Source organism: Pipistrellus kuhlii, unplaced genomic scaffold (genome assembly GCF_014108245.1).
Source record: "Pipistrellus kuhlii isolate mPipKuh1 unplaced genomic scaffold, mPipKuh1.p scaffold_m20_p_11, whole genome shotgun sequence".
NCBI lineage: Eukaryota > Metazoa > Chordata > Mammalia > Chiroptera > Vespertilionidae > Pipistrellus > Pipistrellus kuhlii.
Window position 1 is genome coordinate 22,169,122 of NW_023425416.1, and position 24,172 is coordinate 22,193,293.

The 24,172-nt window shown below is 64.2% G+C and overlaps 1 protein-coding gene across 1 annotated transcript in view; it reads right to left on the minus strand.

Moving 5' to 3' along the window:
* Positions 1–223: 223 nt before the first annotated feature.
* PLXND1 (plexin D1) overlaps positions 224–24,172 on the minus strand; it is a 59,884-nt gene continuing 35,935 nt past the window's right edge. Inside the window, exons 9-36 of the mRNA XM_036431187.2 lie at positions 23,701–23,805; positions 20,436–20,525; positions 20,147–20,240; positions 18,415–18,569; positions 17,372–17,523; positions 15,960–16,059; positions 15,722–15,861; positions 14,706–14,873; positions 14,525–14,615; positions 14,030–14,293; positions 13,764–13,913; positions 12,879–12,993; positions 11,442–11,549; positions 11,236–11,348; positions 10,480–10,584; positions 9,091–9,221; positions 8,606–8,804; positions 6,491–6,637; positions 6,120–6,276; positions 5,512–5,615; positions 5,358–5,421; positions 4,607–4,641; positions 4,261–4,365; positions 3,640–3,803; positions 2,383–2,530; positions 1,271–1,411; positions 1,052–1,126; positions 224–858 (exon numbers count right to left, since the gene is read on the minus strand). Coding sequence (XP_036287080.1) covers positions 742–858; positions 1,052–1,126; positions 1,271–1,411; positions 2,383–2,530; positions 3,640–3,803; positions 4,261–4,365; positions 4,607–4,641; positions 5,358–5,421; positions 5,512–5,615; positions 6,120–6,276; positions 6,491–6,637; positions 8,606–8,804; positions 9,091–9,221; positions 10,480–10,584; positions 11,236–11,348; positions 11,442–11,549; positions 12,879–12,993; positions 13,764–13,913; positions 14,030–14,293; positions 14,525–14,615; positions 14,706–14,873; positions 15,722–15,861; positions 15,960–16,059; positions 17,372–17,523; positions 18,415–18,569; positions 20,147–20,240; positions 20,436–20,525; positions 23,701–23,805 — 3,537 coding nt within the window. The 3' untranslated portion in view covers positions 224–741. The remainder of the gene's footprint in view (positions 859–1,051; positions 1,127–1,270; positions 1,412–2,382; positions 2,531–3,639; positions 3,804–4,260; positions 4,366–4,606; positions 4,642–5,357; positions 5,422–5,511; positions 5,616–6,119; positions 6,277–6,490; positions 6,638–8,605; positions 8,805–9,090; positions 9,222–10,479; positions 10,585–11,235; positions 11,349–11,441; positions 11,550–12,878; positions 12,994–13,763; positions 13,914–14,029; positions 14,294–14,524; positions 14,616–14,705; positions 14,874–15,721; positions 15,862–15,959; positions 16,060–17,371; positions 17,524–18,414; positions 18,570–20,146; positions 20,241–20,435; positions 20,526–23,700; positions 23,806–24,172) is intronic.

The window sequence follows — 24,172 nt, forward strand, 5'->3', positions numbered from 1 at the left end:
GGCCTCCGGACAGTCCTTTCCAGTGTTGTGCCCGCCCGGGGCCTCCGCGCGAGCGGCAGCTGTTCACAGTTGGTGCGCGATGCGTTTAATATAGAAAAGCTTTCTTAGAAAAACAAAGCGGTGCTCCCCCTAGAAATGCTTCCAGCAAGATCACGTAGGCCAGCTACATCCTGGGCGCGACTTCGCCCCCTCCCCCGGCCCCGCCCGGGCCTCCCGCCCCCCTGGCTCCGGGGGCCCCGGGCCCCACCCCGCCAGCGGCCGCAGAGACCGGCGTGTGGCAGGGTCCTCCCCGGGCGACGGGAGACCGAGGCGACGTCCCGGTGGCTACGTCGGGAGCCGATGGCGGGCTGGTTCAAGGCCTCCCCTCCGTCCGGAAGGCTGAGGTAGTGTTTCTGGCTGCGGCCGCGGGGCCAGGCGTCTCTCACGTTTGCCAGTCTGTCTGTCTGTCTGTCCGTCTGTCGGCGGGACGGAGGCGGGCGGGGCTCTCAGCGGCTGGCGGTGACAGGGCGTCCTGGCGGGCGGTGGGAGCCTCACCAGAGGCCGGCCGGCTGTGCCATCCACGGCCCCTCCCACAGGCCGGGCCCGGGGCCACGAAGGAGGGGACAGCGGTGCCCCCAGGGGGCCAGGGCGGGGGCCCTGCTCCGTCAGGGCCCAGCCGGAGCCGGAGGCACGGGGGACCGCACGCGAAGTCGCGGGCCGGGGCCTGGCTCCTCCCCAGGCGGAGGCCTCCCTCCTGGCGGCTCAGGCCTCGCTGTAGCACTCGTAGATGTTGTCCTCCATCAGGGCCACCACCTGCTCGAACTTGTGCTGCAGCTGCGTCCTCCGGGCCGTGGGGTTCGCCTCCAGGGCCGCCATGATCTGGGGAGACGTGGGGGGGGGGCGGCGTGGGGCTGCAGGCCTGGGCCCCGGGGGTGCCCCGGCAGGTCTCTGGGGAGCACGCCCACCCCCTCCCTAAAGCACCCACGTCCTGGGCCACAGATGCCGAGGTGGGGGCCTCTCTGAGGGGGGGGCTGGGGAGGGGAGGTCAGGGCCGCACCCCGGGGGCACCCACCTGCGGGCGATACCTCTTGGCGTATTTGTAAATCTCCGCCATGGCCACGTTGGTGTTGAACTCGTTCTGGTACTTCTACAGGCAAAGAGAAGGCGGGCGTCAGGGAGGGTGCGTGACCTGTCGAACCCGAGCCCGGCCCAGCCTGCTGCTGGCACACAAGCCCCTCTCCCTGGGCGGTCCGATGCCAGACCCGGCCCCCCGGCCCCCCGGCCCTCGCACCCGGGACTCCTCGGCCAGGTGCGCGTTCATCTCCTGCTCGCTGAGGGGCGTCATGTCGTGGATCTGCCTGTAGTAGCGCTGCACGATTTTGCGGTACTCGGGGATCTCCTTGGCGTAGAGGAGCTTGTTGGTGGGCGAGTCCTGGGAGGCGGGGGGTGAGGGAAGAGCGAGCGAGGGGACGAGTAAGAGGAGGGAAGGGTCTGTCTTTCTCTGGACGAGCCCCACGAAGGCCCCGTCGCCGAGGGGCCCCGCTCGGCCGGCCGCAGGCCGGGGGCTCCTCACCCCGCCCTCCGCTGTCCTCCGGCCGAGCCCCCGCCCCGGCCTCTGAGGGCCTGTCGGGCTGACCCCACGGGGGATCCGCGCCTTCGAGGGGGAAAGCGTGGGGGCTGGGCGCCAGCGCTGCGTCTCCGGGAGGCCCCGCAGGCCGTTGTGTTTACGTCCTTGCCTCGGGCTGTGGGTCTCCGTGGCTAAGCTCGCCGGGAGCCTGATGGCTGGCTGCTCAGGGGGACGTTTCCCACCACGTTTCCAACGCCCGAGAGCGAAACGCGCCAAGGGCCCTCCCCGCTCTGTCACAGGCGTCCCTTCTCCACGCTCTCTCGGGGCCCGGCTCCGAAAGTCACGGGCAAAGGGCAGGGCCTCGAGCCCTCCATCCTGCCCGGCCAGCTCTGCTTACACCCTCTCCGCTCGCCCAGGCTGTCCCCTCTGCCGGGAGCACCGTCCTCTCTCCTCCCTCCTGCGTCGTCCTTCGCCTCCGCCCACCCCTCCTCCGTGCCCACTCCGAGGGCCCCAGGCCATCGGGACGGCGGCCTGCGGCCCGGCGGGTTCTCCGATGACGCTGTGCTCGACCGAGCGGGTTTTCTGCCTTCGCCCTGGCTCCCCGGGCCTGGCTCTGGGGCCTCCGCGCTGGGAGCCAATGCTGGGCCCGCCGGAGGCAGTGCAGCCGGTCTTCGGGGATCAGTTTCTGACTGCAGTGGCCAGGTCTGGCCGTCTCCTCCGGCCCGAATGTCCCCGTTCACCCCTCGCGTCCCCCAGGCCTGAGCTCCTCCAGTTCCCCCCCCGCAGAGAGATCTCTGTCCGTCGTCAGCACCCAGGCCGCCCCGGGAGCCGCTGACCTTGCCGAGCTGCAGGTCGGAGATGGAGCAGGCGTCGATGAAGGCCTGTGCGATGACCGAGAGGCAGGCGTCGATGTGGTCCGTCTTGTCGATGTCGAAGACAAACTGGGGGTTTTTCAGGATGTTCACCCAGAAGCGGAGAGGAAGGCTGAGGGATGGGGGGAGCAGAGGCAGGGTGAGCCCACCCCCTCCCGGGCGCAGGGCAGCCAGGCCCAGAGGACAGACAGGCCCAGAGGGTTCTCCATGTGCAGCCTGCTCCCAAGACGGGCCCTCCGGAGACCTGGGTCTGCTCACCCACAAATGGGGCTGATGACCGCCCCTGCCGGGCTCCGAGCAGCTAAGAGCCAGGCTTCCTGCACGGAGCAGGGCGGGGGGCCGGAGCAGGAGCTGCAGGCCTGGCTGGGGTGGAGGGTTCTGAGTCCACACTCACTGCCCACCTAGTTCTCACCCCCCCACCCCACCCCCCTGCCAGAGTCTCCAGCAGGAGCCTCAGGCTAGGTCCTGGTTCTCATTAGAAATACTCCCCCCCCCCCCCCCCTCAGCTCCTTCCTCAGCTCTCACAGCAGCAGGCGGTCCGCCATGGGCAGCAGGCACCGGCTGGAGGAGGGAGGGGCCTGGATCCCAGGCCTTGGCCTCAGGAGCCAGAGGAGGGCTGGTACCCGCCCCCCCCCTCCCCCCGCAGCGCCCCCGTGACTCAGCAGCCGGGGCCTGTGCGCCCTGAGAAACCCCTGGAACCGCACACAAACTTCTGGGCCTGTGGCTTTTTTTTCTGAGGCTCAGCTGAGGTGTTTTTTTTTTTAAACAACAACTTGTTGGGATCTGTGACCCCCAAAAAGCGAAGGCATGCCTCAAAAGAAGGCCACACACTGGGCAGGGGGATCAAGACGCTGCTGCTCTGAGCCACCCAAGGGCTGCGTGACCTCGGGCAGCCCCATCTCCCTGAGCCACTGTTCTCCTCCGTCACAGGGAGCGGACAGGGCCTGCCCAGGGAGAACGGAGGGAGGAGGATGGGAAGGGCGACACTTCCCTACCGCTCGCCTGTCCTCAATTCTTAGAATTAAGGCAAATTACTTTTATGGCCCTACTTTACAGCTGGCGGGCGGGGGGGGGGGGGGCGCTTAAAGCACAGAGCAGTTAAGTCATTTACAGCTGGGATGTGGCCTAGGAGGGCCTGAGCCCAAGCAGGTGGGCTGAGAGACCGGGGTCTGAAACGCCCCCACTGCTGCCCCCAGGGGCACAGGGAGCTGCACAGCCCACCTGTTGGTCTTCCAGATGTGCAGGGTGTCGGGGTCCGAGATCCCCCTCTTCTCCGCCTGCTCCTCCAGGAAGTCGAAGAAGTACTTGACGGCCAGCGGGGGCCTGTCCTCGCGGATGCTCAGGATGGCCTTGAACAGGTCGTCCAGGAACTTCTGCAGCGTGCCCTGCAGGGGGGAGAGGCGAGGCTGCGTCAGCCGGGGCCACGTGGGTCTGGGGAGACGGCGGCACTGGAGCTGGCGGCTGTGGAAGCCACGTGGCCTCAGTCTTCCCACCTGTGAAATGGGTGAGTGAAGCCTGCCTCCCGGGGGTGCTGAGAAAGCCGGGGGCAGAGAGTGGGAACTCCGTGGAGCCAGGGTGTGGCAGGGAGGGTGCAGGCTGCCACCTACGCCGCGTGGCCTTGGACGCATTGACCTTGGGGACATCGCTGACCCCTCTGCGCCTCCTCTGCCCTCTGTTGCATCGGCTCCCTCAGAAGTTGTCTGTCAGATGCCTCTCAGGGCTCTGAGCAGAGGCAGGACCCTCAGCCTCTCAGCCTGGGAGCCCCGCCGCTCCCGGAGGGAGAGCTCTCGCCCCCCGCAGGCGGGTGGGCAGCGGCCTCCTGGCGCGGGGCGGGCCGCCTACCTTGGTGGACAGCAGGCGGGTCAGGTAGATCTCGGGCAGCACCTTCTTGCGGTGGCTCTGCCGGTGGGACTTCTTGGGCTCGGCCAGCTCGTCCGTGGGCAGCACCTGGGAGGCCGGGGCGGCGGTCAGGGCCGGGGCCGGGCACCGTCCCCCGCCGTCCAGGGGGAGGCCCCATCCTCCTCCCGGAGGCACTGGGTCTGCACAGATGACCGGGTTCCCTGCCGATTCTGGATTCCCATCTCCGCCCCCCGCCCCCGGCCTTTCCCAGGGCCGGAGCGTCCTCCCCGAGGACCGAGGCGGCAGGCAGCCAGGCCCACGCCCGCGAGGGCCAGAGGCGGGCACTCACCAAATGGAAATACTTCTCTGTGTCCAAGTCTTTCACTGCGGGAGGAGAAACACACAGTAAATAAACAAGGGAGGGGAGAGGGAGGGAGAGAGAGAGAGAGAAGAGATACCGAGCGGAAACCAAAAGAAAGGGTGAGTTCCAGAGAGACACATGGAGAGAATGAGACAGGGTGAGTCAAGAAGCATGTGAGGAGAGAGGAGAGAGCCAGAGAGACACGCAGAGGAAGAGACAGAGAGAAAGACGGAGGCCCTGAGAGAGACACGTGCAGGTGAGAGGAGAGGCAGGGAGGGACAGAGACAGGGTCACCCAGGGAGAGAGGAGAAGCTGCCCTCACTCACCCCCTCACCCCGCCCCACAGGCTGCGGGGGAGAACCACGACCCTGCTCCTGACCGCGGAGGGAGCCCCGAGTCCCAGGAGCATGAGGCCTGGGCACCGGAGGGTGTGGGCGGTGGGATGTGAGGCAAAATCACAACCCAAAGCCCAGGCGGGCATGCCAGCCACCCCTCCGGCCTGGCAGCTGCCCAGACCCGTGGCAGCCACAGCCCGCCCTCCTGCGGCCTCTGTGGGGCCGCCCGCTGGCAGTCAGCTGAGAGGCCCGGGCACAGGCCCCGCCAGGCCGTCCCTGGTCCGAGGGGCCTGGCTTGGCCCCTGGCCCAGCCGAGGAGGCCACAGCCCGGCCTCGCGAAGCCTCGGCCTCCCCACGGGGACCGCCCGCCCCCCCCCGCCCCGCCCCACGTCCAGCGGTGCTACCTCGGCCCAGCGTGTTGTCCTTCTTGTCTGTGAGGCTCATGGCCAGCGAGGCGCCTTCGGGGATCTGGCGGAGGGGAGAGGCCGAGGTCAGAGGTCGGGCCAGGGAGGCCGCCGGTGGGGGGTGGGGGCCGGGGGCGGGGGGCCGGGAGCCCACCTTGTAGTGCGCCAGCGTGTTGAGCTTCTTGCGGCCGTCCTCCACCACCGAGGTGTCATCCAGGTCCCGGAGGATGTAGCTCTGGGTGCTCGAGGCGAACCACTCTGGAGACGGGGGGCGGGGGGGGGGGGGTCAGGGGCGGGGCCGGCCCAGGGGCCGACATCAGCCGCGTTTCTCCCTGAGCCTCCGTTCCCCGCTCTGGAGACGGGGAGTGGGGAGCACACCGGGGAGCAGGGTGCTGGGAGGCAGGAGCCGGTCCCCGGGAGGAGCACAGAGCGGGGGCTCTGGACAGCCCTCCTCCTCGGGGTTATGTTGCTGTTGCTGATGGAATGAGAAAAGGTGCCGCCAGCCCCGGCTGGGGCAGCTCCACTGGGCACTGTCCGTGCAGCAGGGGCCTGCCAGTTTGACGCCCGGTCAAGGGCCCAGGCCCGGGGCGGTGGGCTCGATCCCCAGTAAAGGGTGCACTTCATCTGACCGCCTCCAGGTCCCTCCCCAGGGCCCAGTCTGTGCCCATCGGCGGAGTGACAGGAGCGTCCGGGTAGGACTACGGCAGGGGCTGCCCCCCACCCCCACACCGTCTGACAGCAGGGGGCCGCCCGCCTGCCCACCGAGGTCGACGTCCTCGGCGCGGGGCCACTGGGAGTAGGGCACGTTCTTGCAGAAGGCCTCCAGGATCTTCTCCTTCACCTGCGTCAGCGTGTCCGTGTCCATGGCCCGCACGCTCAGCGAGTCCATGCCGCAGCCCTGGAAGGACACGTTCAGGTTCTGCGGGAGAGGAGGGAGGGGAGGGAGGGAGGTCAGTCCGAACTCGCCGTCACCGCCCGGGGCCCCGGCGGGCGGCAGCTACCAGGAGGCCGGGCCGGATCACAGCCTCCGGGCACATGGGGACCCCTCGCAGCCCGTCTCTCTCTCTCTCACACACACACACACACACACACACACACACACACACCCCCGACCCCGCCCGCACACCGCTCACCCGGGGCTTGGCCTCGATGTTCTCCCGCAGCAGCCACTCCTCGTTGAGCGTGTAGCGGGCCTTGCCTGTGATGGCGTCGATGGAGCCCTTGTTGATCTGCTGCTTGATGGCACACAGGAGCAGGAAGAACGGCTCCCCGACTGTCTCCTGGGAGGGCGGGGGCTGCTGTCAGGGGCTGAGGCCCCGCCAGCACTCCTGCCCCCGTCTCCCCTCCATATCCCAGCTCCCAGGCCTCGGAGCGGCTCCCCGCCCACCAGCCCGCCCGGCTGCCTGGCTGAGAGCCTTCGCTGGGGTCCTGGGGCCGCCCCCGCCCCCCGGAGTCTCCATGGACTCCACGGCCGAACACCACTGGCCTCGGGCGGCTCCTTCGTGCCGTGCCGTCCCTCCCTGCGGAGGCCGAGAGCTCGGAGCGGCCCGGCCCCCGGCAGGAAGAGGCACAGCTGCACGGGGACGCCGGCCGGGCCAGCTCCGAGCCCCGGCTTTCTCTGCTGAGCCTCCCAAGGCGAGTCCGGGGGGAAGCGGAACACCGACTGGTCCCACCAACACCACAGCGCGGTGAGAGTGGAGAGTCCTGGACTCTCAACCGGACTCTCTTGCCCTCGGCCTCGCCCCCTTTCACCCTCACCTCCCCCCGCCCCGCCCGGCCCCGCCCCACCCGTCTCCCTGTCATCCAGTTCACAGCCATGAGCTGATTTTCATGGTCGTGTTATAGCAAGAGACCAGGAGTTACGCTGATGGCAGACATTTAGGTGAAGTGGTAAGCTGATTTAAGGGGGAAAAAATTAAGCACTTAATAGTGTTCGGCAGATTTGGCAAGATGATGAAGACAGCATGCCAACTCCTTTTTTTTTTGTTAATAATCACCCGAGGATATTTTTTCCACTGATGTTTAGAGAAAGCGAAAGGGACAAAGAGGGGAGAAACACTGATGTCATATCGATTGGTTGCCTCGGGAACTGAACCGGAGAGCCTTGGATGCGCGGGCTGGCGCTCTAACCACTGAGCACACCAGCCAGGGCAAGCATGCCAACTCTTATTTCCGATCCTGTTCTCCGGGTCTGGGGGTGGGAGCCTCTGAGGCCCCATTTTCTGGAGCAGGAAGAGAGGCCTCGGGAGCCCCCGCGGGCCCTGCCACCAGCTAGTGCAGACCCACACCAAGACCAGTGTCACCGGGAGAGCCTCAGGGGGCTGTGCGATGGCCCCATCCTAGGCCCCACCTCCTCTGCTCCGTCCCCGTCCCCGTCCCCACCACAGGGCTCCTCCGCTGCCTGCCCCACCAGCCCCACACCCAGGGGACAGACAGCAACCAGGACAGAGAGAGGGCAATGCTTTTCCAAGGCCGCACAGCTGGTTTGTGCCAGAGACTGGACTCGGACCCAGGACACCTGAGGCTCCAGTCAGGCCCCTGTCTTTCTCCAGGGCTCCCCGGAGGACTGCTTGGCCTCTGTGGAAAAGCCTTCGTGGGGTCCCTTTGGGGCAGAGGGCCCTGCCCACCTGGCCGCCTAGGCCTTCCCAGCCTCGTCTCGTCAGAAAGACTCACTTGACTTCCCTCCGTTCCTTTCAGAAACAGCCCCTCCTCCTGGCATTGCCCAGGCTGCCACCACCCCCTGGTGCCACCTGAGTGAGGGCAGCTTCTCCTCTCTCCCTGGGTGACCCTGTCTCTGTCCCTCGGCCGGCCCTGCCCCTGACCCCCCAGCTCCCCCATCTCCCCTCCATATCCCAGCTCCCACTGCCAGCCCGCCCCCACCAATGCTTTAGCTGGATCGTTCCTACTCTGACCCTTTCTCAGGCGGCCACCTGGAACCTCCAGCGGGTCAGAAGCCTCAGCCGTTGAGCTGTGCTGTATTTTAATTTGTTTCCACATCTCTCCCCCCCTCACGAGGGGAGAGCTTCGTGGCTGACAGGGTTGGTGACTGAGGTGGCTCCTCGCCTCGCGGGAAGCCAGGCCTCTGCGGAGCCTGGTCCCCGTCCACCATGGACCCTCGGGGCTGCCCCGCCCTCCTCTGAGAGCCCCTCCCCATCCGCACGCAGGGACGGCCCTCCGTCCGGGAAGAGCCGGCGGAAGGATGGACCACGTCCAGTCCATCGTGGGGAGACCGGGGGACGCCCCCTCACCCTCAGGCAGCTGTACATGCAGATGGACATCCAGTTGGTGAGCATCTTCTCCACCACGGACTCCGTGCGTCGCAGCATGAGCTTGGGGTTCTTGGCGGCGGAGGCGTCGATGAGGTCCACCAGCAGCTCCTTCATGATGCTGGTGTAGTACTCGAGCTTGCCGTGGAGCGCGATGGTCAGCAGGGAGGCCAGGCTGCACCTGCGGGTGGGCACGGGCGTCAGTGGGATCGGGGAGGGGGTGGTGGGGGGGGGGACCCTCACTGTGGTGGCTACAGGTGGCCTTATCACCGATGTGCCTGTGCGGGCGGAATCCAGGCCCAGGAAGTGGGGTCTCAGGACCCCCAGGACCCTGACTCGATGCTGGAGGCCAGCTAGCTGCCCAGGGGACGTGGTGGCAGGCGAACTCCCCGAGCCCAGGGTCCAGCCGGGTTGACCGGGACCTGGGGGCCCGCAGACAGAGCCCCAGCCCCGGCCCCGCAGCCCACCTGTCCCGCACGGCAAAGTCCTTCTGCTGCTCCAGCGCGTGGACGAAGACGATGAGGAAGTGCTTGTTGTTGAGCAGCGAGGAGAACAGGCCGATGCCCTCCTCCATGTTGGGCCGGCAGCTCTCGGGGATCTGCAGGAGCCATCGGTGAGGGGGCCAGCCCTCAGGACGCCCCAGGTGGCTCCTTGGATGCCTCCGGGGACGGGGAACTCACTACCTTTCCGTGGCGGGTGCCTCCCGGCGCCCCGTGACTGGGAACAGTGGCTCGGGTGAATTGAAAAGTGGGGCCCAAGCCCCTGGGGGTAACCCAGCATCCTCACCAGGGACCCTCTCCGCTGCCCTCTAAGCCAGCGGTCGGCAAACTCCTTAGTCAACAGGGCCAAATAGCAACAGTCCAACGACTGACATTTCTTTTGAGAGCCACGTTTTTTAAACGTAAACTTCTTCTAACGCCACTTCTTCCAAACAGACTCGCCCAGGCCGTGGTATTTTGTGGAAGAGCCACACTCAAGGGGCCAAAGAGCCGCCTGTGGCTCGAGAGCCGCAGTTTGACGACCACGGCAATAGGACCCGGGCAGGGTGGGATGTCTAGGGAGGCCCCGTCCTCTCCCCTCTCTCCCCGGCTCAGGGGCAGCCCTTCTAACACCCTGAGGGGCTGCTTCCATGCCTCCTGGGATGGAGCACTCACTCCCTTCCAATGGCAGAGTCTCCCCCGCCCCCCCCCACCAGCCCCGTGATTGGGATCAACGGACCCGATGAGCTCGAAAGTGGAGCCTGACGGACTGGGTGGCCCAGGCGGCCGTGTGTGTGTGTGTGTGTGTGTGTGTGTGTGTGTGTTTAGGGGGGTGGGAGGAGGGGAGGGGAGGGGAGGCAGCCCAGTGTGTGTGTGTGTGTGTGTGTGTGTAGGGGGGTGGGAGGAGGGGAGGGGAGGCGGCCCAGTGTGTGTGTGTGTGTGTGTGTGTTTAGGGGGGTGGGAGGAGGGGAGGGGAGGCGGCCCAGTGTGTGTGTGTGTGTGTGTGTGTGTGTTTAGGGGGGTGGGAGGAGGGGAGGGGAGGCGGCCCAGTGTGTGTGTGTGTGTGTGTGTGTAGGGGGGTGGGAGGAGGGGAGGGGAGGGGAGGCAGCCCAGTGTGTGTGTGTGTGTGTGTGTGTGTGTGTGTGTGTAGGGGGGTGGGAGGAGAGGGAGGAGGGGAGGCGGCCGTGTGTGTGTGTGTGTGTGTGTGTGTGTGTGTAGGGGGGTGGGAGGAGGGGAGGCGGCCCAGTGTGTGTGTGTGTGTGTGTGTGTGTGTGTGTAGGGGGGTGGGAGGAGGGGAGACGGCCCAGTGTGTGTGTGTGTGTGTGTGTGTGTGTAGGGCGGGGGAGGAGGAGAGGGGAGGGGGTCCAGGGTACTCACCTTCCACTCCCCCAGCAGCGGGTGTGTCTCCTGCCCGGAGGAGCTGCCCTGGGCGTTGGGGGTCTGGGAGGGCAGGATGTAACGCTCTTCGTAGAGGGAGGAGCACTGCGGAGGCAGAGCCGGCGCCTCAGCGGGGCTGGACTCCCCTGACAGGCGTGCAAGATGCTCACCCCAGGCCCAGGGACGCTTTACAGGGAAAGACAGGGCCATGCGTCCCGGGGGCGTCCCGGAGGGAGGAGCGGGCCCCGCGCCCGCCGAGCTGCAGCAGTGCCCGAGGGCACACGGCTTTCAGGAGCACGAAAGCCGCCGGGCGTGGAAAAGGGAAACGGAGGCACAGGGCCAGAGGAGGCTCTGGGCCGGCCAGGGAAAGCGGGGACAGGGCCGCGGCCAGGAACAGAAAGGGGCGAGGAAGGGGGTGGGGTGGGCAGGCAGAGGGTAGGTGGAGACCGAGAGAAGCCTGGCTGGGAAGGGGCCGACGTAAGCGAGGCTGCAGGACACACGCAGCCTGGGCCGCCTCTGCTCCCCCCGGAGGGCAGAGGGCCGCAGCCAGCTCCTCTATGGACAGTCCCACACCGAGTGGACAATGAGGGAAAGCGGGGGTGAGGCCTGGGCCCCTTCCCGGCAGGCCCTGGGGACTGGCACGGCTCAGAGGCCCACCAGCCAAGCTTCCCCGTCTGCACACAGGTGCCCTCGGGAGCGGTGCGGTCCCTGGCACAGCCCAGGGCCCCGCGGTGGCAGGCGGGGGCGAGGGCTGACCTTGGGGAAGAACGTGCGGGTCACAAAGTGCTTGTACTCCAGGAAGGGGATGCCCTGGCTGCGGTTCAGCTCCTTGGTCAGGTCCGTCATGTCCGTCTGCAGCTCGGCGAAGCCTGGCGACAGGAGGGCAGAGGTGAGCGCGTCTCAGACCCCTTCCCCCGCTGGGCGAGCCGAGGCCCGGGGTCCCGCCGGTCCCCACCCCCTACCTTTGCGGATCTCCTCTCGGATCTGAGACTCCATCTCCTCCATCTGCAGCAGGGTCTTCTGCCAGTAGCGCTCCGCGCGGCGGCTCTTGGTGCAGAAGACAAACAGGGCTGCGGGCAGCGGAGAGGGGTCAGGCCTCGGGAGCCCCTGAGAGAGCCAAGGGGCGCTGCCGGCACCTGCTGGGCGCAGGGCCTGGCGGGAGGGGTTGGCCTCAGCGGCCCCTCCTCTGGGGCAGGCGTGGCCGGTGGCCAGGCCTCCCTTCCCCAGCAGGCTGCCTGGCTCCTAGGGGGCAAAGGGTTTGGGGAAACCAGTCAAATAAGGCTCAGTGCCCCGTTCTTACAAAAGGATTGTGTGTGTGTGTGTGTGTGTGTGTGAAAACAGTGGCTTTCCCTATGGATGGATTACATGTGAAAGAGAATTATGGGTGATTTGTGGTGGTATTTTTTTTTGTTTTAGCATTTTCAATTCTTTCTACAATGACCTAGTGTTACTTGTGAATTGAGAAACTTTTAAAAGCAGGTTACAAAGAGGTATTATCTTATAATCCCTTTCTGAGTTGGGAGAAGGGATAGATATGTGTAATACATATAATATTAAAATATTTTATATTCTTATATATAATATATATTTGTACATATTGTAAATATTATATAAAACTGTAAAAGACCGTCAAGAAACATACCAAAATATACAGGGCGTTAATGATGGATGTGTGTTTTTTTTAGTTCATTGATTCCCTAACATTTCCTACATTGAATATTTGTTAAGATACAATGCACACGCCCTGGAACCCAGCCGTCCATTTAAAGAAGACGGTTCTAACGGCTCTTAGTTGTGCACCATCACCTGGGAGCCGACCACACGTGGTCTTTGGCGAGCGGCTTTCCGTCCGGCATAATGTCAGCACTTCGTGTGTGCGCGTCTCCATTGCATTGTGCTCACTCACCGGGTGACGGTGCACAACTAAAAGCCATTAGAACCGTCTTCTTTAAACGGACGGATGTCTCTCTTTCTGGCTGTTACGAACAAGGCCAGGACGAGTTTTCATGCACGAGTTTTGTGTGAACGTGTTTTCATGTCTGTTGGGTTAGACACCACCCAGGAGTGGCATTGCTGGGTGACACTGTTACCTCCATAACCACCGCTCTAATGGTGGTGTGACAGCCCTCTCTCAAGTACCGCCAGCAGCTCCCTAAGGATTAGATAGGAAGGTTCCAACTCCCTCTGCGTGCCCCCCCAGCACCTATCCCCACTTCGTGCTGTAGCCAGGCACCCCTCACCCACCTCTGGGCGCAGGACCTGTTCCTGCCCCCCGCCCAAGTGTGTTCCGGCTGTGCCCCCAGCCACTACGCCTTCTCTTCTCTCTGCCCATCTGCAGGGGGGTCCGGGGGTCGGCCTGCCCTCCGAGGTGTCACGGGGGGGAGAGGGGGGCTCCTTACCAACCACGGAGAGCAGCAGCAGCACGCTGCAGATGACGATGGACACGATGATGGCCGTCTCGCTGCCGCCCAGCTGCAGCGTGGCGATGGTCTGGTTGAAGTTCCCGACCTGGATCTGCACAGGACAGGGGAGGGGCTGTAGGGGCCTCGGCTCTTCTCCTAGCTAGCGAGGCGGCCTGGGCAGGTCCCCTCACACACAGCCAGCCGCGCCCCCTCCAGGGGTGTGTGAGGACTACAGGAGGTCATGCTTGTCACACTTCTAGTCCTGGGCCTGCCACACAGGAGAAACTGGAAACTTAGGGAGGGGAGGGGGAGGGAATGTCATTATTACTACAGCCTGGGGGGCGTGGTGGAGGAGCCAAGGCCGTTCTCGGGGTGTGGCTGCTGACCCCGCTGTCTATAGGGCTGTCCTGGGAACAGGAGGTGTCTGAGGACTCCGAGGGCAGAACGGGGCCTGAGGTGCAGACGGAAGGGAGCTTTCCCAGTCAGAGCTGCCTGCCTGCGAGGAAGTGAGCTCCCAGCCCCGGAGGCATGCCAGCAGGGGCAGTGCAGAGAGGATCCCCCTTTCTGGGCCCTCTCTCTGCCGCCTGTGGGATGACCCTGTGGGATGACCGGCAGCCCAGACTCTAAGGAGCGTGCCTAGAACAGGGGCGATTTCTTATGGCCTTTCAGAGTCCGCCCCATCCGGCCATCCCTGACCTCGGGCAGGTCCCGACGCCCTCGGCCCCATGTCCTCCTCTGTCGAGCAGGGATGTCAAGTCTGCTCTGCTCTGCCTCCTATGCCACCGAGCATGGGAGGCTCAGCTCCAAAGTGCCGAGCCAGGGACAGGCACCTGCAGACAGACGGGCTGGGAGCCCCGCCCGCCCGCCCGCCCGCCCGCTCACCGTGATGGGCAGCTGCCCCTCGGCCGTGCCCAGGGACTCGTTGACGGAGCAGTGGATGACCCGCTCGGAGACGATCTGGATGTCGCAGGCCACCTGGCCTATCTTCACCCGGTACTCGTGCTGCTCCAGCCCCAGGCCATCCTGTTCTTTCTGTGGGGGCGGAGGAGGGAGGCTCACCCGGGCCCCGCCGAGCTCGGCCCCCTCCCGCCCCGGGCCCGGTCCCCGGCCCCAGCCCGGTCCCCCCCCCCCCCCCCCCCGGCGCTCACGTGGATGACGAGGGTGAGGGGCTCCCCCGGGTGGTGCTTGATCCACTTCTCCCGCTTGGCCGTGGAGAACTGAGGGTCGGGCAGGTAGTCCAGGCGGAACCTGCTGGCCCGCTGCGCCTCCTCCGAGTCCAGCAGCTCCTCGGCCACCGCCACCTCGTCGGCGTAGGCCCGCCCGTTGATGAAGAAATCCACGGGGGCCGACGCGTTGCTCAGGGCCCCCGGGGAGGGGCAGGTGATGAGGGTGGAGTTGAGGACCTTGCAGAGCTGGCGGGAGAGGGCCATGGCCAAGGTTGGGGTGAGTGCGGGGGGGGGGGGGGGGGGCGCGGGTGTGAACAGACAGACATGGAGAAATGGGGAAGGGTTTTAAGATTTAGGGAGACAGGAAAGCAGAGAGAGAGAGAGACGAGGAGGCAGGGGAGAGGGAGAGACGGAGAGAGGCTGCAGAGCGAGGGCTGCCAGCCGCCCCCCACCTCCGCCGCCCCCCGCCCCGCTCACCGTGGGCTGGCGGCCGATGAGGTGCACGGCCATGGACACGTTCTGCACCATGTGGAAACGCTCGCCGGCCACCGTGATGGTCCTGCCTCCGCTGCGGGGACAGCGAGCCCGTCAGCCGCCCGCAGCCCCGGAGCGCGAGGCCCGCCGGGGGTGGGGGCCGGGGCCGGGGCCGGGGCCTCACCTGACGGGGCTGCGCCGGGGGCTGATGGCCACGATGACCGGGTTCCGCATGTACCGGAAGGTGAGGTTGCCGCGCACACAGCCCCGGCGCTCGAAGCGCACGCACACGGGCACGGGGGCCGGCAGGGTGCCACCGGGCACCGTGCAGGTGATGCTGGTCTCCGAGCGCCTGTGGGAGGGCAGGGCGGCGAGCGGGGTCAGGGGGGCCCCCACCCCACACGGCTCGCCCCGACCCAACACCCCCTGCCCCGCGGACCCCCGCCCCCTGCTCGTCTGCCCTCTGGCACACAAATCCGTTTCTGTTCTCCCACTGCCAGGCGTGGCTCGGGCCGTCCTCTCCGCAGAGAACAGCTCCCCTTCCCTGTGACCCTGCCTGTCCTTCCCCGGGGCCCAGCGCCGCCGCCTCCGAGAAGCCCTCCAGGAGCTCCTCCCCCAACTCCTGCCCCGGGCGGGGGCCCTGCCCCGTGGCTCCGAAAGCCCGGACTTTCCTCCCGATCCAACCCCGCTGGACACTTCCGTTCCCTGCGGGAGCTTTTCCCTGAGGCCTGAGACTGCGCGGGGCTCATCTCTTTGTCTTCACCGTCAGCGAAGCCTGCTGCCGGTACACGTTAAGTGCATGATAAAGACAGAGCTGTTTCACCAGGAGCTAAGGGTCTCAGAGTGTCTGCCATCACCACCATGTCACCACAGCTGTCACTTAGGAAGCGCCTACTGTGTGCTGGGCACAGAGTCCTTCCCATAACCCCGTTCTTTCTTTCTTTTTCTGCCTCTTGCACACCCCCTACTGGGGATATGCCCGCAACCAACGCACATGCCCCTGATGGGAATCGAACCTGGGACCCTTCAGTCCGCAGGCCGACGCTCTACCCACTGAGCCAAACCTGTTCTTGCCCGATGAGGAAGCTGAGGCTCAGAGGGGAAAGGGCTTGGCTAAGGGGTGATGCGTGGTCCCAGGGTAGCACCCCCACCCCCGCGGTTCCTATGGGCCGCAGGGGGCGGCCGGGCCCGGGGGCTTACGTGAGCTCGGTGCAGGGCTCCGTGCTGTTCAGCAGGACCTGGAGCTCGGAGCCCACGTGGAGGTCGCTCCCGCGGATGGTGATCCTGGTGCCCCCCGCCTTGGGGCCCACGGCGGGCTCCAGCGAGTGGACCAGGGGCAGCTGTGGGGTGGGAGGCAGGTGGTCAGGCCTGGAGCCCGCGGGGGGTGAGCCTGGCTGGGTGGCTGGGTGGGCGGGGCCGTGGGCGGGGCCTCCCTTACCACATAGGAGAAGCGCTCCCGCGACTTGCCCTCCTTGGACACGTTCACCGTCACCACGTCGGAGAAGGGCCCCGGGGCCGGCCCTGTAGCGCACACAATCCTGGGGGAGGCAGCTGTGGTCAGGAGAGCTGCCGGCCGGGCGTGGGGCCCACCAGGCACCGCCCCATTTCTCCCCCGGGACTATGTCCCCAGTGGCACCCCAGGATGTGTGCGCTCCCATTGTATCCAATCACCTGTTTCTCCCACTCCCAGCCGGGGCTGGCATTCAACTGGGACACGCCGGAGGGCATTACCCCCTCTCCCTGCCCCCCGAGTTCCCTACCAGTTGGAAAACAACCACTGAGGCCACCCCCCAAGTGTAAGGTGACCAGACGTCCCCCTTTTGGCGGGACGGGACGTCTGGTCACCTTACTAAGTGTCATCCTGGCTGTTCCCAGAGACACCACCCCCCCATCCCCCTGCCTACAATTTTCACACAATTCTGCAAGACTAGGACAAGGGGTCAGACAAGACAGTCTCTTAGGGCACTTGAAAGTTCTGTGACCCACAGAGCATTCGCTGGGCCGGTGGCCTTCTCTGCAAGCCTGACCTGTGGGCTCCAAAACAACACCCAGTTCATTTACTCTCGGCCCCCAAAGGTGTGCTGGGGCCCCTGGGGCCAGGCCGATGGCAGCAGGCCCGGATCTCGGCACCGCACCAGCAGCCACACCCTCTCCTACTGCACTTTTTGTCTTTTCACCAGAGCAAGGCCTCTGTGGAAGCTGGACTGGTCTAAACCCGTGGTCGGCAAACTGCGGCTCTTTGGCCCCTTGAGTGTGGCTCTTCCACAAAATACCACGGCCTGGGTGAGCCTATTTTGAAGACGTGGCGTTCGAAGAAGTTTAAGTTTAAAAAATTTGGCTCCCAAAAGACATTTCAAATCATTGTCCTGTTGATGTTTGGCTCTGTGGACTGACCTTTCATAACTTCATTGTATCTTTAATAAGACCGTGTTTTCTTAAACAAAAATTAGCCATGTTTATACTCTATTCTAAACCTGGAATTGTTTTTTTTCCCCATTTAACAGTAAATCTTGGCTATTTCTCCCTATCTATACAGATAATATAGATGTAAATGAGTTAAAAGAAAACTTTGAATAGTTAATTCACATGGTTTGCCAACCACATGGGAGGGCTCCCCAGAGGAGCGGGCACTGAAGGCTGAATGGAGTCGCGAGCAGCGAAGGGCATGACGTGTGGTGGGAATGATGGAGCAGGGCCCAGGGGACCTGGGAGGGAGCCACTTCGGGGGCGGGGGGCAGGCTGTCTGCTGAGGAGGGTGGGGTGGCCAAGGGGGAAGGGGGGCAGAGATGACCCTGCCAGGTGGAAGGCCAGAGGTCACTCAAACTGCCCCGGGGACTGCCCGCCACTTACTCCTCGGACACGGTGTATCTGTCGGCCAGCGGCTCACAGGCCACCCCGCCGATCCACACGCCGTGGGCCACGTCGCCGAGCCGCCGGCCCAGGTTCCTGCCGTGGATGGTCAGCAGGGTCCCGCCGTCCAAGGGGCCGCTCAGGGGCTCGATCTGCCGGGCGACCAGAGAGCGGGGTTCTGAGGCCGGGGTGCTGGCAGGGATCCCCAGCACTGCCACAGGCACCCGGGGCAGGGGGGGGGGGGGGGGGGCACAGACCGGCCACTTAGGGCAGGCTCGGAGAATGCTGGCATTGCCAGTCACGTCACAGGTCACTGGGGCTGCCAGTGAGGGTGAGAGTGAGGGTGTGCGTGTGTGCGTGTGCGTGTGCGTGTGTGCGTGTGCGTGTGCGTGTGTGTGTGTGTGCGCGTGTGTGCGAGAGATGAACCCCCCTGGGGTCTGGGGCCACAGAGTGTATGTACACACTCAATGCTATTTGTGGGGCAGGGGTGGGGATGTCCTGAGGGTACACGATCCTATATCCCAGCCAGATATAGGATCTGACCACACGATCCTGCATCCCAGCCAGAGCTGCCTGGGCCTGGGGTGGGCCCCTGACTCAGGCTCAAACCATCAGACCCACCAGGCTGAGCAATCAGAATCACTCCCTGAGACGATTTTCTTAATTAAAACGGAGTAACTTGGGAGTAACTGGCATCCTCCGCTGTCACCATGTCCCCTCCGTCCGGCGTCTCCACCTCCCGCCTCCCAAGCCCCTGCCCTGCGACTTTTCTCCGGGCGCTTGCCGCCTCCTGTGTGGAGCTTATTTCCTTGCTCACCCTTAGCTAAACCATGCGCCCCGTGAGGGCGGGCACTCGGTTTTGTTCACTGCGATGTCCCCAGCCCTGCAGAGGCCTGGCACCAGGGGTCCAACAGGTAACAGCACATGTGTGTGCTGGGCGTGTGCCATATGTGTAACGGCGCATGCGTGTGCTGGGTGTGAGCAGGCACCTGTGCTGTGCAGGAGCGCAGGGGGGCTTCCATTGGGGTGGAGGGGGTGCTTACCGCCCGGATCTCGGGGGCAGGGCAGGCTCCAGGCAGGGGCTGCAGGGGCCCCCGCAGGCGGCAGCCGTCACTCCACACGCACAGGTGGCCCCGGTCCTCGCGGCCCAGGCACTGAGAGCAGTCGGGGCTGCCCACGGCGCAGTTATAGACCTCCACTGGGGAGACACGGAGGCGGGGTCAGCCCCGTGACCGCCGTCCCCTCCACACGCACCCCCTCACCGCGGTCCCACCCAGAGGCAGGTCCTGTCCCCGAGGGTCCGGACCCCAGGAGGTTCTTAGAACTTCCTCCAAACCTTCTGGGGCCTGTGCTCAGCCCAGGACAGCCACAGCCTCATTAACATCCTCCATCCCCACTCAGTTCTATCCGACGGACACTGGGTGTTAGCCCCATTTGACAGACAAGAGACGAGGCTCAGCCAAAACCGGTTTGGCTCAATGGATAGAGCATCAGCCTGTGGACTAAAAGGTCCCGGGTTCGATTCTGGTCAAGGGCATGTACCTTGGTTGCAGGCACATCCCCAGTAGGGGGTGTACAAGAGGCAGCTGATTGATGTTTCTCTCTCATCGATGTTTCTAACTCTCTACCCCTCTCTTCCTGTCTGTAAAAAAATCAGTAAAATATATATATATTTAAAAAAAAAAAAAAAAGAGAGAGAGAGAGAGGCAGGCGAGGCTCAGAGAGGTCGAGAGACTGGTCCAAGTCACACAGCCCGTGAGTGACGGAGCTGGGATTCGCACTCAGGTCTGAGTGGGTCTCTTTGCCCCCCGGCAGAGCTCCGGGATGCTGGAGACACGGAGCCACAGACCCTGGGAGGGGCCCGAGAAGTCCTCCAGGGAGGATTCTCCAGGGCCTCGGTGTGCAGGTGGGTCTGAGGCCCCTGGGTGGGGATGTGGGGAGCCCGTGTCCACTGGGGATGTCTGAGACTCCCCGTGGACAGACAGGCCTTCGGAGAGCGGATTCACACATCCGAGGAGAGGGATACCAGCCAGTGTTTGGGGCCGATGGAGCCCCCGGCGCCCGCTAGCTCTGTGTGCGTCATCCCCGCCCCTTCAGGAGGCCCTGGGCCCTCCTTTCTCCTGGGGACACGGTGGCGGGAAGGGAAGGGTAAGGACATGTCTGAGGCTACACAGCCATTGGCGTGGAGGTGGCCCAAGGGCGTGGTAGCTGCTCAATGCACACGTATGACAATGTCACCACAATAAATTCCATAAAACATTTAAATCATTTTTTTTTTTTTTAAATTGCTGACTCCGGTTTGGCTCAGTGGATAGAGCATCGGCCTATGGACTGAAAGGTCCCAGGTTGGATTCCGGTCAAGGGCATGTACCTTGGTTGCGGGCACATCCCCAGTAAGGGGTGTGCAAGAGGCAGCTGATCAATGATTCTCTCTCATCGATGTTTCTATCTCTTTATCCGTCTCCCTTCCTCTCTGTAAAAAATCAATAAAATATATATTTTTAAAAATTGATGGCAGAGAGTGGAGCCCCAATCCCACCTATGAGTATGTAAACTGAGGAAAAAGTAAATCTTTGGGTTGCTGTTTTTCTTAAATAAGCAAATACTCAGTGACCAGGTGCTGGATGGCAGGGCTGGCAGCCGAGAGCCTGTGTGCATTAGGGAATGGCGGGGAGGGGCCGCTGGGGCTGTCTGGGGAGCCCTGGAGTGAGACCCCCGCGGCTGAGCCCACCCAGTGAGGCCGGGTCCCCGGGAGCCACGGGGGGGGCCTCCAACCTGCCATGGGGTCCGGGCTGTCCAGGAAGCGAGCGGGCCGCCCCTTCAGCTGCAGGCTGAGCGGGAACACCTGGCTCTTCTGGGTCGTGTGCAGCTGCAGAAGGAGGGGAAAGCACGGGGGTGTGGACACCGTCCGGTCTCCGCGGGGAGAGGATGCTGGAGACGGCGGGGCAGAGCTGCTGGGAACGGGGACCCGCAGGAGCGGGCGGCCAGGTGGAAGGAGACAATGCAGCACATGGGCTTGTCCGTCCTCTCCCTGCCCCCCGCCCGCCGGAGCCACAGCACTCACCACCACGTGGTTACAGAGCACCGCGGAGTCATTCACCCACACAGCCTCAAAGATCTCCTCCGGCCCGAAGTTACACTCCAGGGCCGCGCTCTGCGGGGAATGAGGGGGGGGGAGTCTGGTCAGCACCCCTGCCCTCCAACTCCATCAGCACCTCACAGACTCTGCCTGGGACAGCGGGCTTGGTCCTGCTCTCAGCCTCCGCCTGGAATGCCCTTTCCTGCCTCCAGGCCCAGTGCTCGAGGGGGCAAGGGGGACGTGAACTCCTAGGGCACATGTGTCAAACACAAGGCCCTCGGGCCAAATCCGTCCCGCCAGGCCTTGCAATGTGGCCCGCACCGCGCTGTCATCACTGCACTCCGCTGCGTTTCCATCACAATGACAGTTTATGACTGTTCAATAAACCATTCGGCCCGCGATTTAGGCTGGATTTTAGATTTTGGCCCCTTCTCTGATTGAGTTCGACACCCCTATCCTAGAGCTTCAGCCTGTGCGCTCCCTGAAACCAAAAGCCTCTCCAACCCCTTAGGGCCCAAACGAGAGTCTTTTACTCAGCACACTTAACACCCCACACCCCACACCGTAACACCCCACACCCCACACCATAACACCCCACACCGTAACACCCCACACCCCACACCCCACACCGTAACACCCCACACCCCACACCCCACACCCCACACCGTAACACCCCACACCCCACACCGTAACACCCCACACCCCACACCGTAACACCCCACACCATAACACCCCACACCCTACACCCCACACCGTGACACCCCACACCGTAACACCCCACACTCCACACCCCACACTGTAACACCCCACACCCCACACCCCACACTGTAACACCCCACACCGTAACACCCCACACCGTAACACCCCACACCGTAACACCCCACACCGTAACACCCCACACCCCACACCCCACACCATAACACCCCACACCTAACACCCCACACCCCACACCATAACACCCCACACCCCACACCGTAACACCCCACACCCCACACCGTAACATCCACACCCCACACCGTAACACCCCACACCGTAACACCCCACACCCCACACCATAATACCCCACACCCCACACCGTAACACCCCACACCATAACATCCACACCTAACACCCCACACCCCACACCCCACACCGCTGCCCCACAAGCCCATGCCCGGGCAGCAGCACACTCTGGGACACAGCACAGACTGTCCTGCCCTCAGGCCTCTGACCAAGCCCCTTCTCCCACCCAAAAGGCTTCTCTCTCCTCCTGTCACCCAGCAAAACTCCACAGTCTTCAAATCCAGCTCACATATCCCACATTCCAAGCCTTCCCAGGCCCCCTCAAACCAGGGCACCCTCATTCGATCACTCAGTCAGCAGGAAGCAGTTGGTGCATGCAGAGGCCCTACCGCCTGCTCCCCACCCTGTATGCCAGGATGCCCTTATCCCCATGCCCAGGCTCTGCCCACCTATCCTGTCCCCTCACCCGCCAGTGAGGGTCGGGGCTGGGACTTGATCCCTCTGACACCTGGGGAGCTGACGGCAGTAGAAAGAGCTCAGGCTCTCCCTCACACAGGCCTGGGTGTGAGTCCCATCTCTGCGACTTCCTAGCTGTGCAACCCTCTGCATGAGCCTTGGCTTTCTAAACTCTGCAACGCAGCAAGCCTCCCCATTCTGTAGGGTTGCTGAGAAAAGTGGAAATTGTATATCTTCAGCAGGTTGTACACTATGGGTGCCTAATATGTGCTGGTTGCTATTAGTATGCAGAAGGCGCTCGATAAATGATGGATGAATAGACAGGGCCCGAATCCCCAGTCTCATCTTGCCCTGGGCCCAGCCCGGGGCTTCTGGGGAGCAGCATCAGCAAATATTTGCCGAGCGAACAAACTCGGGTTTCATGAGTTAGGCAGCCACGTGGCAGGACTTCCTGTTTGTCTCCTATCAATTGCAGATGAGACACCCCGAGGAGAAAGCAGGTCAGCAGCCTCTCCCCGGCCCCGCCCCCACCCCCTTCGCTCTGCAGCCAGCCAGCCAGCACAGCAAAGTGGCTGCTGACAGGGCTGAGAGCCCACTGGTCCCCCGCGATGCTAAGCGGAGACGTGGGTCTGCCTGAGTCCCCAAGCGCAGGCCATGGCCACCTGGGGGCCGGCAGGGCCAGCCTGTCCCGGGGCCCCCAGGCTGTAGGCTCAGCAAACAAGGCTGCTGCTGCAGGCCCCAGGCAGGGGGCTCTGCCCGCCCCACCCCCAGGGCTCTAGAAGCAGGCCTGAGGGAGGGAGGGCAGTCACTGAGGTCAGAGAAGGAAGACACGCGTCCCCGAAGAGCCGGAAAGCAGCAGCCAGGACCAAACCCGGAGCACGGTGCAGCTTCCAGCTTCCGGGGCTGCAGGAACCTCGGGAGCGAGGGCGGGTTCGTGCAGCCCGGAAGGCTGCAGGGTGCTCCGCAGGGACCCAGACCCCTGGGAGCTCGGGGAGGCTCAGCCCCAAAGGCTGCAGGGCCCCCCTGCCCCACACAGAGCTCCAGCCCAGCCCCATCCGGGCGCCCGGCACGTGGCCCCCCGAGTGACGACAGGCCCCAGCTTCCCCGTGAAAGTGACAGATGGCGAGCACCCAGGAGCTGGGGAAGGGGGTGGCTGGCGCGCGGCCAGGACTCATCAACGCTTCCCACCCAGAAAGGACCCAGGAAGGGGCGCCATCCCCTCCCCCAGCCCAGATGGGAAGAGGGGGACGGGAGGGGAGGCTGGGTGTGGGGAAGAGCAAGCACTCGATCCAGAGTCCAGGGCTAGGGCGCGGGTCTCGCCTGACTTGCTGTGACCCAGGGGCGGCCACGTCCCTTTTCCGAACCTCATCTTCCCCGTCTGGACAATGGGCGGGGGCGGCAGGGGCTCTCTGGCCGTTCTCCTGGCAGCCACCCCTGGGAGATGTGTTCAGGGTCTCATTTCAGCCTGGGGGTGGGGCAGGGCGGGGCACACATGGGCAGTGCCCACCGTGGGCTGTGGCCCGGCTCTGCCGGGGATCTGGAGAGGGCAGAGGGGTCTGGGGATCCTGGCCAGGGTTCCCTTTTGGCGGCCTGCTGTCCGCTTGGCCTAGGCCTCACCACCCACTTCCCGTTCCCTTTTCCGTGCAGCCAGAGCGGGGCTCTCTCTAGCAGAACCTGGACACTCAGAGCGAGGACACCGAAACAGGGTGGTGGGCCCGCAGCACGGGGCCCCGGGGGACGCAGCTCCCCCAGCCTCCCGCCCCTCCCAGCCGGCCGGCCTCCCTCCACTCACCTGGAAGAAGGCAGCGCTGGCCAGGCGCACGGGGAAGGTCTGGGAGCTGCCGGTGGGCATGGGGGCCAGGGGCGAAGGCAGGATCTGGGGGCAGTCCTGAGGGCTCTGCGGGCAAAACACAAGGCGGCGGAGCTGGCCGAGGAGGCATTTCAGAAGGGACGGCCACCCGGCCTGCCTGTGCAGGCACGCCACCGGCAGCAGGCGTGAGAACACACCAGCAACAAAACTGTAAGGTCCGGCCGAAACCGGTCTGGCTCAGTGGATAGAGCGTCGGCCTGCAGACTGAAGGGTCCCGGATTCGATTCTGGTCAAGGGCATGTACCCCAGTGGGGGTTGTGCAGGCGGCGGATGATCGATGATTCTCTCTCATCGATGTTTCTGACTCTCTATCCCTCTCTCTTCCTTTTTTTTTTTTTTTTTTTTTAAATCAATAAAATATAATTTTTTAAAAAACAAACTGTAAGGTCTACAG